This window comes from Podarcis tiliguerta, assembly GCF_965153285.1.
Source record: "Podarcis tiliguerta genome assembly, chromosome: 14".
NCBI lineage: Eukaryota > Metazoa > Chordata > Lepidosauria > Squamata > Lacertidae > Podarcis > Podarcis tiliguerta.
This window is the reverse complement of record NC_139547.1, coordinates 27868185-27884868: the sequence shown is the minus strand read 5'-3', so window position 1 is coordinate 27884868 and position 16684 is coordinate 27868185. Positions and strand designations below refer to the sequence as shown.

The 16684-nt window shown below is 48.6% G+C and overlaps 1 protein-coding gene across 2 annotated transcripts in view; it reads right to left on the bottom strand.

Moving 5' to 3' along the window:
* ADAMTS7 (ADAM metallopeptidase with thrombospondin type 1 motif 7) overlaps window positions 1–16684 on the bottom strand; it is a 66493-nt gene that overhangs the window by 30112 nt on the left and 19697 nt on the right. For both annotated transcript variants that reach the window (XM_083411786.1, XM_083411785.1), the window contains exons 13-16: window positions 16237–16370; window positions 14788–14908; window positions 13481–13725; window positions 6653–6794 (exon numbers count right to left, since the gene is read on the bottom strand). In XM_083411786.1, coding sequence (XP_083267912.1) covers window positions 6653–6794; window positions 13481–13725; window positions 14788–14908; window positions 16237–16370 — 642 coding nt within the window. The remainder of the gene's footprint in view (window positions 1–6652; window positions 6795–13480; window positions 13726–14787; window positions 14909–16236; window positions 16371–16684) is intronic.

Genomic DNA, 16684 nt, shown 5'->3' with positions numbered 1-16684 from the left:
ATATAAGCATCAAGATTCAGGCAGAAGGTGTCCTAAGCTGAATTATGATCACGGCTCTTTCCTGCCTCTCCTTTTCTGTGCTGCCACGCCATTCCTTCCTCCAGGAGAAAGAGAGGCGCCTGCCCACCGCCCTCCCAGATGGCACAAGGGCTATTTCCAGACCTCTGGAGCTATTTTAGCACAACTGTTTGGACAAAACAGGCTGTTTGCTGCCCGCTAACCTTGGCGGCTTTAGATAGGAAGCATCTGGGAGATGGCTCAGTGAAGGCTGCCTGATTCCATTCAGGGCCCCTTGGTCAGCAGCAGCACCTATGAGCAGGCCGTCTGCTGAGGACTGGCCTCGGCTTCTGCACATCAGCAACAGCTGAGAGGTCAAAACACAAAACAGCTGCAAAAGCCTCTCCCTGCAGAAGCCAAAAGCAGGAGCTCTTTGCATGGAATTGCTACAACTGATGGAGCCTTCATGGAGGAGAGGGCAATCGATGGCTACTAGCCACGATGGCTATGCTCTGCCTCCAAACTAGCTTTGCGAGAAAAGACTTCTGGGCTGCTTCCAGACTGTCATTATTTCATGGGGTTAGGGGCATTTCAACTGAATTACCAGCCAATTCAGGTTGCATAATTAAACTGGATTTGGCACTTTTGCAGGGCAAACCCACTTCTCTAATCCTAAACCTAAGGGGGGGGGGGTCTGGACAGTTTGCAGTAAGGAAAGGGGTGCGAAAGTGCAAGAGAAATTGTGGGGTAACATTTGCTTGAGGCGACATCATTTCATCTCCCTGCAAACAAATCAGAACAAACACTCAATAAACAGTTGATGTTGTTTACCTTCCCTGCAAACTTTGTGGGAACTAATTAGGATGCTCAATAAACATGTCATCTGGAAGTGACCCTGACCTGCTTCTTAGCCAGGCGTATTCACAAATATGTCCCATGGAATTTAATAGGATTTCCTCCCCCAAGTGAGTGCGCACGAGATTGCATCTGATCCTTGGGTGACTGTGTGAATGTGCACCAGCTCTGGGCTTGGACCTTGCAAATAGACACCACCTTCCTCCTCCTTACACCCCAGCCACATTCTTGCCTCCGGAGAGCCTCCTTTGCCATTTGTAAAATGCATGCCATGGAGGAAGCGGATAGAATCATAGAATCATAGAACTGTAGAGTTGGAAGGGACCCTGAGGATCATCTAGTCCAACCCCCTGCAATGCAGGAATATGCAGCTGGTCCATACAGGGAGAGAGATGTTGTTCTCCCAGTCTCATAGTGCCAGAACTTGTGGACATCCAATGAAACTGAAGGTTGGAAGATTTGGGACGAAGAAAGTCTTTCTTCATGCAGGGCATAGTTGCACTTTGGAACTTGCTCCCAAAGCAGGCAATTACGGCCACCATCTTGCATGGCTTAAAAAGAGGTTTAGACTAAGGTTACCAGACGTCCCTGTTTCCTGGGGACAGTCCCCGGATTTACAAATCAGTCCCCATACAAAATCCATTGAAGTTGAAAAGTGTCCCCGGATTCATTGGGGAAAAAAATCTGGTAACTTTAGGTTAAACAAATTCATGGAAAAGGAGAGGGCTATCGATGACTGCTAGCCATGATGGCTTTGCTCTGCCTCCACAGTCAGAGGCGGCAATGCTTCTGAATACCAGTTGCTGGAAGCCACAAGAGGGGAGTATACCTGAAGGAGAGTCTCCACCCCCATCGTTCAGCCCGGACACTGAGGTCTAGTGCCGAGGGCCTTCTGGCGGTTCCCTCACTGCGAGAAGCCAAGTTACAGGGAACAAGGCAGAGGGCCTTCTCAGTAGTGGCACCCGCCCTGTGGAACGCCCTCCCACCAGATGTCAAAGAGAACAACAACTACCAGACTTTTAAAAGACATCTGAAGGCAGCCCTGTTTAGGGAAGCTTTTAATGTTTGATGCATTACGGTATTTTAATATTTTGTTGGAAGGTGCCCAGAGTGGCTGGGGAAGCCCAGCCAGATGGGCAGGGTATAAATAATAAATTGTTGTTGTTTTTGTTTTTGTTGTCAAATCCTACTTGTGGGCTTCCCACAAGCAACTGGTTGGCCAAAGGACGCTGGACTAGATGGGCCACTGGCCTGATCCAATTAGCACTTCGTATGTCCTTATGTGCAGTCCCCCCACCCTGTCGCTTGCAACAATCTGCCTCTTGCTCCTGTTGTGGGCTCCTTTTCTATGAGACACAAAACATCCCTTGCCTTGTCCTTTCTTCTCCTCATCGCCAGCTGACCCTTTGCTCCAGTCTCTGACCTTGCAAAGGTCTCTCTCTCCCCCACCCCACCTCTCTCTCTCTCTCTGTGTGTGTGTGTTTCTCTCTCTCTCCCTCATCCTTTCCCAGCTGGCTGAAGCACACAGACACTTCCCTGGGAGCAAGGAGGAGGCACGTGGGCCAGGGGTTGGCGTAGCTCAGTGGGGCTGGATGCTGGAGCTGCTCCTGGCGTGCAGGCTGGACAGTCCCCAGGGGGGCCGGTCACAAGCCAGGATCTCATGTGCTTCTGGCAGCCTCAGTTTCTGGCAGGAAACCCAGAAGGCGCTTGGCTGGCAGACTTCCTCTCCCAACCCAGCAAATGAAGAAATCACCCGAGAGCTCCCTGCCTCCCTCAGTCCACGATTATGTCACCCTTCTTCTGCTCCCTGATTGCCTATCAGCCCCTTCTCCTTTCCCAGACCCAGAACCTGCTTAAAGGTTCCCTTTCATAGTCTGGTGATAACAATTCATAAGGCCAACAGGCCACAAACGATATGAGCGGCTGGCGTCAATGTTTGCAGCACAGCAAGCACACCAGAGGCTTTGGGAGTGTGGGGGAGACCCCGGCTGGGACCCCTGATTGAAGTCTGCTGGCAGCAGACCAATCAACAGCCAATCAGATTCAGGGAAATTTACCCTGCCAATCAAGCCTAGAGGAAAATCCACTTTCATAATCCAAAATGCAGTCATGTGTTTCTTAAGGGTGCTGGGAACTGTAGCCCTAGGAGCACAGGAGCTCAGGAAGCTGCCTTATACTGATAACAGAATTATAGAGTTGGAAGGGACTTCCAAGCATTATCTAGTCCAGGGGTAGTCAACCTTTTTATACCTACCACCCACTAATGCATCTTTCTTGATGGTGAAATTTCCTTACCGCCCATCAGTGCTCGATGGAAGAAGGATTCAGCTTGTGCTGCAGAACCCCCTACCGCCCACCCAGAATCCCGAAACATCCACTAGAGACCAGGTTGACAACCTCTGGTCTAGTCCAACCCCATGAAATTCAGGAATCTAGCCATCTGGATGAGAGTCCACCACTTTCCAAGGGAGTCCGTTCCACTGTCTACCAGCTCTTGCCATCTAGCTCACTTCTGAACCAACTAGCGGCAGTTTCCCAGAGTTTCAGGCACTAATCTCTCCCAGCCCTATCTGGAGATGTCGGAGGTTGAGCCTGGGTCCTTCTGCATGCAAGGCAGCTGCTCTGCCACTGAGCGGTGCCCATTCCCCTGTTTGTAGCTCTGTGAGGGGTAAACTGCCGTCCCCAGGATTCTTTGGGGCAAACCATGTGCTTTAAATGTATGGTGTTTATGCAGCCAAATGCAAATACATCACAAGGAACACACACACACAAACAAACACACACAAACCACCACCCCAAGTGCTGCTCTGGGCCTTGTCAAGGCAGTGTGACAGCATCTGTCAGAAAATCTGGAGCGGCGACACTGCAGAGGAGTCCTGGAAGACGATCTGGTTTCAGTAAAAGGGACAGAGATGCCAAGAAAGAAAGAAAGAAAGAAAGAAAGAAAGAAAGAAATCTTTGGCAAGTGTAGCTGTGCGTCAGGCCCCAGTGAGCTGGGAGAGCTGAAAGAAGAGAATCTGTGTCCTCCCAGGTGACATAATCTACCCCCTCTGAAGACATCCAATTTGCTGCCTCTGAAGCTCAGGTTTCTGGGCTTTTGTGGAGCTGTGAAACCCATCTGCACAAGGCCTTCCAGGCAGCTGTGATCCATCACACAGAATTTCTCAGCAACAGACTGGAGGTGGGGTAGCAGGGTGAGGGATGGGGATAATGCCTCCCCAAGATATGTTTTGCCCGTAGGAGATAAACATGCAGTAATGAGCACTGAGCTGGAAGGATCCGGCCCTGCCTTCACCGCAGTGCGTCCCTTCAAACCATGGAGCTGATGTTTTGCTACTTCTAGGACTTGTAGAAGCAGGCACATCATGTGTGGCAGGTTTGTAATTTATGGAGGAGGGCTATCAATGGCTACTAGCCATCATGGCTTTGCTCTGCTTCCAAGGTTGGGGGCAGCAGTGCTTCTGAATACCAGTTGCTGGAAACCACAGGAGGGGAGAGGGCTCTTGTGCTCGAATCCTGCTTGCGGGTTTCCCACAGGCATCTGGTGGACTAGATGGGATGCTGATCTAGGCTGTTCTTTTGTTCTTATGTAAGGGGAAGCCAGGGACGTGGGTGGTGATGTGGGTTAAACCACAGAGCCTAGGACTTGCTGATCAGAAGGTCGGCAGTTAGAATCCCGTTGCTCGGTCCCTGCTCCTGCCAACCTAGCAGTTTGAAAGCACGTCAAAGTGCAAGTAGATAAATAGGTACCGCTCCAGCGGGAAGGTAAACAGCGTTTCCGTGCGCTGCTCTGGTTCACCAGAAGCAGCTTAGTCCTGCTGGCCACATGACCCGGAAGGTGTATGCCGGCTCCCTCGGCCAATAAAGTGAGATGAGCGCCGCAACCCCAGAGTCGGTCACGACTGGACCTAATGGTCAGGGGTCCCTTTACCTTTACCTTTAAGGGAGAGCCAAGTGCCATTGTGAAAGTTTACCTGGAAAATGCTGGCTTCCAAACAACACTAGGAAACAGGGATATATGCATTTGCTTCAGAAGAACCTTATTCTGACCCCAAACCCCTCATTTCTGGATTAAGCAAACTGGAATAGTTATGAAATGGGTGATTTCGAATGCCGAGCCCTCCTATAACAATCCCATCCACATATTGAGAAAACCAATGCAAACTTTAATCTTTTAAAAATCTATTGTTATTTTAACTTTTTAAAAGCTTTGAATTGTTGTCGTAAATTTTTCTTAGTGATAGTAAACCACTTTGAGGTTTGTTGTAGCTTTACAATCAAGCAGTGTATAAATATTATGAAATAAATTAAAAACCCCTTTCCTTTCCTTATTGCAAAAGGTCTGATCTTTGGGGGAACCAACTGTAATTGCACAACCTGAATTAGCCGCGACTGAATCCCACCCCAAAATGGTGTTCATTTGGAAGCATCCTAAGGAGAGAGTGAAGAAGCATCCTCAACTGGCCTGTGCACTTGGTCCCCTCATCTCATGCTTTAATAAAACTCAGCTGTAGAGGAGGACTCTTTCCCAGTTAACCCAGTCAACAAGAGGCAGACATCAAAGGACAAGGCAAAGCCTTCTGCTTTTCTGTTTTGAGTTGTCTGTTTCCAAAGAGGCCTTGACCAGCTGGCGGCAAGAGAAAGGAGCACATGCAGCTGCGCAAACAGAAACCCATGTCCTTATGCACCACTGTGCATGTATTGGCTCACACATTTGCAGAGAGTCAAGCATCCTGGACAAAGGGGCACAGGCAGCGTCTAAACACATCCAGCAGTGTTGCCGGTCTGATCGCTTTGATACATTTGCATTGAGAATTTATGCATTCCACAACAGCGGTTTCCTTATCCACAGGCTAGAGTGGGTGGCAGTGGCCTTTGCAAACGCCTTTCATTGCCGGCGGAATAAATTCTCTTGCCTGCCTGCCCTTCCATCTTGCTCTCAGTTAGCCAGCACCTCAAGGCAGGATGCTGCATCCCCCAATTCAGGGCTCTAATTGAAGTGGCCAAACATAAAATGCATTTGGTATTTCCTACCCCAGCAGTCTGGGACACGGGTGATGCTCTGGAGCCTAGGGCTTGCCAATCAGAAGGTTGGCGGTTCGAATCCCCGCAACGGGGTGAGCTCCCATTGCTTGGTCCCTGCTCCTGCCAACCTAGGAGTTCGAAAGCACGTCAAAGTGCAAGTAGACAAATAGGTACCGCTCCAGCGGGAAGGTAAACAGCGTTTCCGTGTGCTGCTCTGGTTCACCAGAAGCGGCTCAGTCATGCTGGCCACATGACCCGGAAGCTGTACGCCGGCTCCCCCGGCCAATAAAGCGAGGTGAGCACCGCAACCCCAGAGTCGGCCACGACTGGACCTAATGGTCCTGCACACCACTAAAACAAGAGCTCCACAAAAGAGAAGAGAATATTACAAAGTTATGATCTGAAATTAACAACCAGAAGCCTTGGAAAAACAGGAATGTCTTAGCCTGGTAGCAAAAGGATGACAATTATGATGCCTGGCATCTTTTCCTGCGGACAGCATGCCACTATTGGGGAGTCACCACTGAAAAGGCCTTCTCTCTCTCACTCTCTCTCACTCTCTCTCTCTGCATCTCCCTTAGATGAGGTCTGAAGAGAAGAGACTCTGGTGGTGACTGCAGGGCTCGGAGTAGGTTCACCTGCTTTTCTAGATTTCCCCCAATGCATGAAGTTTCTTGCTCTGGCTCCCAGGCCAGAACGTGGCCCCCCCCCCCGCCACTTCTCACCAAACACTGAACAGTGAGACAAAGGCAAAGAAAGAGGCAGGCATCCTTACCTGTGCCACAGGTGGCTGTGCATTTTGTCCAGGGTCCGTACTGCCAAAAGAATTCGGCCGGCGTGATCTCGTTCTCGTTCTCAGATTCCCTTTGAATGGTGTATTGATAGCGGACTCCTGGGTTCTTCTCCTGGAATAAGAGCTGAGAGGCAAGGACGAAAATGTTCTTAGGCAGCGTCCAGACAGACGGTATAAAAAGCGTTTTAACGAAATGTGCTCCATGTACCAAGGAAATGTGATGATGTCCTGCCAAGACAAAGAGGGCCAGCAGGAAAAGACCTGCAGCAGAGGACCGGCAACTGGAAACTTACTGAAAGTTTAGGAAGTGACCAGTGTTTGGTTTTCAGAGGATCACAAGGATGTTACAATAGGGGAAGGGCCCCTCCTCAGAGCTAATGAAAGCAGGATGGATCTGTGGGCTCCTCTTCAGCTTTCCACATGATCTGATTGTACAAAACTCATGCAGTGTTTAGACCAGTGGTACCCAAAGTGGGAGGGACGCGGGTGGCGCTGTGGGTTAAACAACAGAGCCTAGGGTTTGCCAATTAGAAGGTTGGTGGTTCGAATCCCCACAATGGGGTGAGCTCCCGTTAGTCCCTGCTCCTGCCAACCTAGCAGTTCGAAAGCACGTCAAAGTGCAAGTAGATAAATAGGTATCACTCCAGCGGGAAGGTAAACAACATTTCTGTGTGCTGCTCTGGTTTGCCAGAAGCGGCTTAGTCATGCTGGCCACATGACCCAGAAGCTGTACGCCAGCTTCCTCGGCCAATAAAGCGAGATGAGCGTGCAACCCCGGAGTCAACGATTGGACCTAATGGTAAGAGGTCCCTTTACCTTTACCCAAAGTGGGCAGCAGCAGACCCTGGGGGGCAATGAATTACCTAAGAGGCAAGGGGGCGCGGCAAGCAGGTGCTGGAGGTATAAATGACTGCCAGACTTTGCCAAGCTGGTATCACTGGATCAAGTTTGTCAATTCTGTTGAATGAATTAAACCAAATAGTTTTATTTGGATTTTTTTTTGGGGGGGGGAGGCAATTAATTGTTATTGTTTTGAATTTTATTGTGCTATCTTGCTTAGTGTGCTGGGCAAACTGCTACTCTGAATAGTGCTTTTTACAGAGGAGAGGAACTGGGTGTGAGTTTATGGAACTAAGAGGGCGGTGGCCCGAAACAAATTGGGAACTGCTGGGTTAGACTATGTCCCATCTTGGCAGAGCATTCATTCCAATTTGTTTATGGGGCAGTTATACAACAATGAGGATTCATCCTGATCTGCTTGCAGGGTGCCTGCAAAGTTTCATGTTCAATCATTCACTCATGCCACATGTTTCAGTACATGCCCCTGTCACTTACCTAATTGCAAAGCCTGTAGTTTTGGTTTTTTTAAGGTGGCTTTATTGCACTAGAGTGACATATTTAAGGCAGTTTCCCTTTGTTTCCTCACTTTCTTCAACCTGGCCATTTAAATAGGGGTGTGTGTGTGTCTGTGTGTGTGTGTGTGTGTGTGTGTGTGTGTGTGTGATTTCAGCTCCACCCCCAGATATCAGTCTCAGCTTATCTTCAAACTTTATTTGCAGGCTTATCTGCAAAGGCACACCTGCCATTGAATGTGTGTCTACACAGCAAGCCTAAAGCAGTTTCAAGGCTGTTTGGCTCACATCACCCCTGCGAACAGCAAGTCTGAGATAAGAGGCCCAAATCATTTCTTAGCATCCTTACAAGACTGGCTGCAGGGGGTTAAGAGCCTTGAGATGTAAAACAGCTTCTCAGATTTTATTTCCAAGTTGATTTCAGTGTGTTGTAGTGGTACGTGAATGCCCCAAGGCAGACTACCTGCAGGAGGGTTCAAGTATCAGTCCGTGGGGCACACAGCTCTGGCAAAGGCTTGCCAACTTAATTAAGGGCTTATCCACACTCACCTCCCGCTCTTTCCAGGCACAGGTCTGTGCTTAAAAGCTTCATGTCCAAGTGCGGGGTGTTGGTTTTTGTTGCCCCTGAGCTTCTCCTGCGATAACCTGCACTTCATTTCGGCGCTCAGTTGGGGCAAGAGTCAATTTGCATTTTCTGGGAATTGTCCCATTGAGCTTTAAGGAGCAGGTTTTCACAGGGAAGGCTCCAGAGCCAAAGAAAAAAAGGAGTTTTAAAGCAAAGACTATGGCCTGGAAAGATTGGAGGAAAGGTAAGTGTGAATTAGCCCACCCTCGAAGCTGCCGTTGTTGCCAAAACTTTGCTGCTCTTGGAATGGACTTGGGCATCGTTCCAAGAGACGTCTCAGGGTATATATTTTTAAATAACATTTTTTAAAAAGGCTTTTCAATTCCGTTACAAATCCCAGAGAATGTTCCAAGAGATTATGTGCTATAAGTCATTCCAAGGCATTAGCGTGAACATAGAAACTAATAACCTTTAAAAAGTCAGAGAAAGCAGCTTGAGACACCCTCCAAAGTTGTTTTTCCCCTGAATAAACAAAGGCATTAACATTCATCTAACCTCCCTCTTTGAACTCTTTCCCTTCCAGCTGGCTGGCATGAGAACTTTGTAACTTGGTACCACTGCCTGAACTTGCTTTCTTCCTCCTCCCTTCCAGTCTTTTTCCTTTTGTGTCGTACCTTTTGTGTCAATAAGTCCGAGTGCAAGGAGTGGGCTTATCCACACTTACCTTTCCTCCACACTTTCCAGGTGTGGAAAACTCTGTGTCCAAGTGCCCCCCCCCTTTTTCCCTTCTTGAAAACATAATTGGAGCAAGTGTCAACCTATGGTAAACCTGAATTGACGTTTGCTGCGATTCAGCTTTAAAGAGCAGGTTTTGGGGGACAGTTCAGACAGAGAGATTTAAAGCGCGGACATGTGCCTTGAAAAAGAGGGGCCAAAGGGTAAGGGCGGATAAGCGCCAGCTTGCCTTCTTGATATTTGTAAGCTTCTCTGCAAGCTTTCTCTTGTCTGAAAAGTGAAAATTGCAAACGTATGCAGAAATCGGAGGGAGGCTGGAAAAATTAGAGAAAATGAAATGGACAGGTTTGGCCATATTGAACAAGGGGTTTTCTGAGGACCAGCCAAGAAATTCCAGGGAAAGTGTGTGTGTGTGTGTGTGTGTGTGTGAGAGAGAGAGAGAGAGAGAGAGAGAGAGAGAGAGAGAAGGAGAGGGAATTGAGTTTCGTTTGCTTCAGAGCTAATTCCATCAAGGTTTAAAAAACACTCCCAACTGAGGGGGGGGGGGAGTAGGGGGAATGGGAACATGGTTTTCTGGTAGAATATTCCTCTCCAACCAGTCCTTTGGCTAATTAATATTCTACAGCCTTTTAAATGTGTCTGTGGGAAGGGAGGGGTATTATTTTGCTGTTTTGTTTTAATGATTTACTTTTATTTTTATCTTGTATTTTCTTCTGCAAACTGCCCTGAAATCTTAAGATGAAAGGTGGCATAATAAAGATAATGATAATGATAATGATAATAATAATAATAATAATAATAATACGGTGGTACCTCAGGTTGGACACGGGTGGCGCTGTGGGTTAAACCACAGAGCCTAGGGCTTGCCAATCAGAAGGTCGGCGGTTCAAATCCCCACGACGGGGATCCCTGCTCCTGCCAACCTAGCAGTTTGAAAGCACGTCAAAGTGCAAGTAGATAAATAGGTACCGCTCCAGCGGGAAGGTAAACAGCATTTCCGTGCGCTGCTCTGGTTCACCAGAAGCAGCTTAGTCATGCTGGCCACATGACCCGGAAGCTGTATGCCGGCTCCCTTGGCCAGTAAAGTGAGATGAGCGCTGCAACCCCAGAGTCAGCTATGACTGGACCTAATGGTCAGGGGCCCCTTTACCTTTACCTCAGCTTACATACGCTTCAGGTTACAGACTCTGCTAACCCAGAAATAGTACCTCAGGTTAAGAACTTTGTTTCAGGATGAGAACAGAAATCGTGCAGCGGCAGCAGGAGGCCCCATTAGCTAAAGTGGTACCTCAGGTTAAGAACAGTTTCAGGTTAAGAACAGGCCTCCAGAACAAATTAAGTTCTTAACCCAAGGTACCACTGTAATAGTAGTAGTAGTAGTAGTAATAATAATAATAATAATAATAATAATAATAATAATAATAATAATGTCTCCACAGTTGAAAGCAGCAATGCTTCTGAATGCCAGTTGCTGGAAACCACAGGAGGGGAGAGGGCTGTTGTGCTCAGGAATCTGGTTGGATCTTCTTTGATTGATTGATTGTCTTTATTTCCCACCTTTTCCTCCAAGGAACTGAAGGTGGTGTACATGGTTCTCCTCCCTATTTTATCCTCACAACAACCCTGTGAGGGAGGTTTGGCTGAGAGAAGGCACTGACTGGCCCAATGGTCACCCAGGGAGCTTCATTGCCGAGTGGGGATTCGAACCCTGGTCTCCCAGGTTCCAACATGCTAGCCACAATAGCCAAAGAACCAAAGTTACTCTTGGAACACAAAATGAATAACCTGCCAGGGCAGTGGCCAAAAAGACAGGGGAAGCAGGCCTGTACCGAAAGCCCCACCCCCATCCCAGCCTGGCATGCCTCTGATGTCCAACAAGGTGGTGTGATTTAGGAAGAGGAGAGATCCCTGCCTGCCTGCCTGGTGGGTTTCAAAGCCAGCTCCTTTGTTTCAGAATTCACAAGCAGCTGGAGGAAGACAAGCAGGGGTCAAAAAAGGAAAAAGAATTCCTTTCCTTGTCAAGCTGGAAGGGGAAGAGAATGTTAAAGTAAACACCTCCCTGCAAGAGGGGAGAGAAAAAGAATTAGCCCTGAGAAATCCATTTAACTCCTAAAGAGCTCTCCTGGGAAGTCTGGCTGCTCCAAAGCAAAGGCTTCCCTGGCAGCCAGGAAAACACCCACCAGACTTCCCTGCAGGAAAAAAATGGTGATGAACTGTCCATACAGGGAGGGCAGGAGCCTGTACCACTGACAGGAGGGGCCCTATGGTGGTCTCCACATTCATAGCAGCCTCTGGGAAGGTCGGAGGCCCTTGGTGGTGCCTCTCCTCCAGCCCCCTCGGCAAACCAGGCCGATGAACCAGATGAGGGTGATGGGAGTGACAGTTCAAGACATCTGGAGGGTTCTGAGGAATGCTGCAACAGATTTCAATTTCAGCTGGGCAAGAGAGGGGCCAGGTCCACCCACGGAAGTCAGCAAAGGCTTCCCAGATCAGCAGGAACCTCCCGAATGCCAGATGCTGCCATTTCCAAAGTAACTCGAGAGGAGCGCTTTGCTCAGAACTTCGCAGAGCAGCTTTGCAGAACAGAAGCGGCAAGAAGCATGGCTGGCGGGGGCAGGCAAAGCCCTTGAAGATGGAGGCTATGAAGCAATAGCCAGTTTATTTACATGCTGCGTTTCCCAGAAATCTGTAGTGCGTGCTCAAAGCAGTTAACAGAAAAGAGACAAACCCAGTTCCTGAAATGACAAAGTCCTTGTTCGCAGACCATTTTAAACTACAGGGAAACTGAACTATGGTTTTAATTTGAACCCTGGTGGCGCACATGGCGGCAATTGTGGGTGTGTGGCTTCTCCCTCCCTCCTGGCGCTAACACGCTGTTGTGGGTCAAGCCATAGTTTGTTCTTGACTTAGTGCTAGTGCACTCTGCATGCTCATGGATAAACCATAGTTGAACTATACAGTGGTACCTCTGGTTGCGAACAGGATCCATTCCAGAGGCCCATTCGCAACATGAAAAGAGCGCAACCCGCAACGGCGTGTCTGCACACACACGGGTTGCGATTCACCGCTTCTGTGCATGCGCGTGACACCATTTTGCACTTCTGCGCATGCGCGAGCGGCGAAACCCAGAAGTAACCCTTTCCGGTACTTCCGGGTCGTCGCGGAACATAACCTGAAATAACGTAACATGAAGCAGACGTAACATGAGGTATGACTGTAGCTTAAAATGGCATGGAAGCAAGGCCAAAGAGCCTCGTGGCACCTTAAAGTCTGACAAATCATAGAATTGTAGTGTTGGAAGGGACCCCAAGGGTCATCTAGTCCAACCCCCAGCAATGCAGGAATCACAGCTAAAGAATGCCTGACATGTGGCCATCCAACCTCTCTTTAAAAACCTCCAAGGAAGGAGAGGCCAGCACCTTCTGAGGGAGTCTGGTACACCGTCAAACAGCTCTCAGCATCAGAAGGTTCTGCCTAATATTTACCAGTAGTTGGAATCTCCTTCCTTGTAACTTGAAGCCCTTGGTTTGGTTCCTCCACAATGGAGCAGCAGAAAACAAGTTTGCTCAATCTTCTGTGCGACAGCCCTTCAGATATTCATAGATGGCTATCACATCCCCTCTCAAGTCACCTCTCCTTCAGCCTGAACATACCCAACTCCCTCCCCCGTTTCTCATAAGGCTTGCTTTCTAGACCTTTGATCATCTTGGTCAGACTAGGGGGTCAGAATAGATGACCGTGCGGGTCCCTTTCAACTCTGCACAAATACCATACTGTTACCTACAAGAGTTTGGGGGTCAATTTCAATCAACTCTTTGTTGGCTGCGAAATAACCTTCCACTCCAGCTTGAGCTGGGAGGGGCTGTTTAAACACAAGCCAGGGATGAGCAGATTCCAGGACACAGAATCACCGAGGGCTGAAAATATGTTTATGACCTCGGCAGCCTCACAGCTGCAGTCTGAGAGTGAAGTCTTAACAAGTGCTGCTTTCCCTGATGCCAAAAAGCAGGGCTTTAGGAAGCTGCACCTGTTGAATTTCTGCTTCATGTATCTTAATTAAGTCTGCCCAACTCTGCAGCAGTGAGTCCACGACAGTGGCAGAGACTTGACCCAGAACTCACAGGTTCAAAGCCCAGCACTTGAATCCTCTGCAAGTACCTGAATCCACACTGGCTCCTCCGTTGGGCCTGGAGACGTGAGGTTCTCCCAGTTCCCAGTTCTCTCGTAGGTGAAGGTGGTCCCGGCCACCTTGTAATCGCCGTTCCATTGGATGGTCCAGCCGCCATTCAAGAAGTATTTCTCTGGATCTTCACTTCTCAAGGCCAGGAAATTCTCTGCTTCCGCCACCTCCTCGATTTGGATCTCTCGTGCACCAGCTGGGATGAGCCCAACATCAACGTAGCCTGTTCAGGGGAATCAAACTCCTCATCAGTTGCAGGTTAACAGGACAAAAAGTAATCCTTTCTGTAAAGTGGAGTCAAAGTCCCCTTTTCTGAATGTCACCAGAGTAGTCCCTTCTTGAATGCCCACACCCTTTCCCAGAATGCCTGTCATTCTCCTGTGAAAGGAAATGGCCACTGGGAGACCCAGCGCATGACTTTATCAAGGAATATTTTTTGATGGAGGGGAGGGATGTTTCTAAACAGAGCACATGAATGGGACAGAGGAAATGCTCCAACATTTGCCAAAGGAAAGAATGTGATGTGAACACAACATTCGTTGGTGGGTAATGGAAAAACCTCAAAGAAGCGAGGGATCTCTGTGAGGTCTAGCCTCCTCCACAAAACATTTTGGAATGTAGCATTTCAAAGCTCCCCCGCTGCCCCAATCCATATTATTTGTACCTCTAGCTTCCATCAAGTGCACCTATATATCCTTGTCACAGTGCTTCTAATTCCACAAATGCCAAGTTATCTGGAACTTCTCAAAGATGGAAGGGGACTGAGGAGGGAAATGAGCAAGCTGGGTCCAAGAAAGGCCCCATTCAACCCTCCCCACCAACACCCCTCCATCAGTCATGTTGGTAGGTGTTGTGTATTCAGTGCTCTGTGTTTGCCTGAGCTTCAGTCTGGACCAAGGATTCTGAGCCCCTGTGTTCTGATTCAATACATGACATCCAATCACAGAACATTTCAGGATTTAGGCCTCTGCCATTGGCCCTTAAACTCTGAGTTATGATTCGCTGATTGGAAGTTTTGACAGCCAATCATGTTTGGAGTGGGAGTGGCCCAGGCCTTCAGAAATGTATATAAGCAGTTGCTTTGCCCTTGTTGTCCAGTTCTGTTAGTTCAATAAAGGTTCTTGCTGTTATTATATAGTATAGGAACCAACCTATACTTCAGTAGGCATCCATTTATGTTCTGATCCATGTTCATTCATTGCAGGCAGTCCCATTTCCATTTCTATCCTCTGACATCCCACCTTATTCCCAACCAGGCCCCCAAATCTGGCAGAAACATCCTCACCCAGCCCATCGCTCTCCTCAAAGGTCTTCTTGACGGTCTCGCAGGTTGACCCGTCTCCACGGCACACGCCGCATCGGTCCTCCACGGCGTAGGAGTCAATCTCATAGTCACAACCGACGTTCTGAAAGACATCAGGGAAGGGCGATGGGTTAGCCATGCCCCAGGAACCTCCAGAGCAACTGAGGGGAGCTGTAGTCCCAAAACCTAGGGGCTGCTTGGGTGGGGTCAATTGGATCTTCACACTGGCTGACTTCTGAGGCAAAAATCCAGGCTTGCTCTCTGAAAGTCCAGGGCAAAAGCTCAAGGGCGCATGCATTTATTACACAGTCACTGGACTTGCAATGTGCAGGATATACATGTATAAAGAGATCATAAGTAAATACATAAATTCTAATAGGCTGCAGGGAGGAGGAAAGACAGGCCAGCAGCCACTTTAGACTAGGCTCATGCACTGCCCCAACTCATGAGGAGACCCTCCCACCCCCAATTTCCTGTTCCTCTCTGAGAAGCCGGAAGAGGCAAAGTATGGATTACTCTACATCCCCATTCACCTGTCATCACTTGGAGGGTTTTGAATCCCTCTCTGGCGCACCACTTAATCCACTGGAGTCAGCGACAGGCTATTTTAAAACTCTCCAGGGGGACCTTCCTTTATCAGGGAGAGAAGTTGCCAGGCTAGGTTTGGCAGGGGAACTCTGGATTTGTTCCTTTCCTCCGGAAACCTCAGGCATCGTCAGGGTTTGCAAGAAATTCCACGCTTACTGTTTCCATGGTCTCTTTCCACACAAAGGGAACCCTGCCTACCCGGGCAGTATTGGCCACAATGCAGAATGTAAAGTGGCTGGGTTCTAGATTGCACCAGTGTTCGAAACTCCCATTGTTCTAGGCGCATTTTGCGACAGGGAATTTCATTAGGGAGAGCTGTTTCTGAGCTCTGGGTGCAATACTGCACCTAAGATTTCAGATTAAAACTGCAGAGTGGAAGGAAAGTAGGACCTTTTTCTACCTCCCCACTTCCAGCTCTTCTCTGAAGACTGGAGAAGAACCCCTCTTAAGAATATTAGGGGGTGGGCAGGGGAAGGACTAGACCATGTGAAAAATGAACATCATATTTTAGCTGCAATTCATTCATTTTCAGCTTTGTATTCTTGTTATAAAAAGGCGCGCCTAGACATTACGTTGTTGCGCCCATAACCTAGGTTTAAGGGGCCATTTAGCTCCTTGCTTTCCTATCTCATTGGATTGCACCACCACCTTGGATTGCAGGGCTGTGTCTCTGAAGGCTCTCTTCACCTGACTCACCATGCCCTGCATGTAGAGTGTTAGCACAGCACACTTCAATATGCTAGATTACTACATGCAGGGATCTTCTTACAGGGCGAGGGCTAGTCTCTAAACTCTCTCTCTCTCCTCCATCCAGGGAGTCACACTTCCCCAAACCTCTCCTACCTTACAGATCCCATTAATGCACATGTCTCGGCTCGAGTTTCCTTCGTGACACGGGGTCCCGTCGATGACAGCATCGCGGAGCTTTTCTGCAAAGTACTCGTTCTCCGGGCGACAGTGAAGTTCGCAAGGGTTAACTGCGGATGTCAGAGAGAAAAGTCCAGACACTTGACTGCCTCTCCTCTTGTCTCCTCAAGCCGTGTGGCCAAAGAACAGCTTGCCAGCATTAGGTATTCAATACATGAGGTGTTACACATTGCTGGTCCCATGCAGAGATGCGGCGGGCACCCTCACTTTTGATTTTGAAGGGTTTTTTTATGCTGACCAGCCTGAGCAGCTGTTTAAAATGGCCATTGATTAGCTAGTCAGCTCAGTGAATGTTTTGTACTGCTTCTCATTTTAAAATATGTTAATATTGCTGTACGCTGCCCTGATATCTTACAAAAGGGTC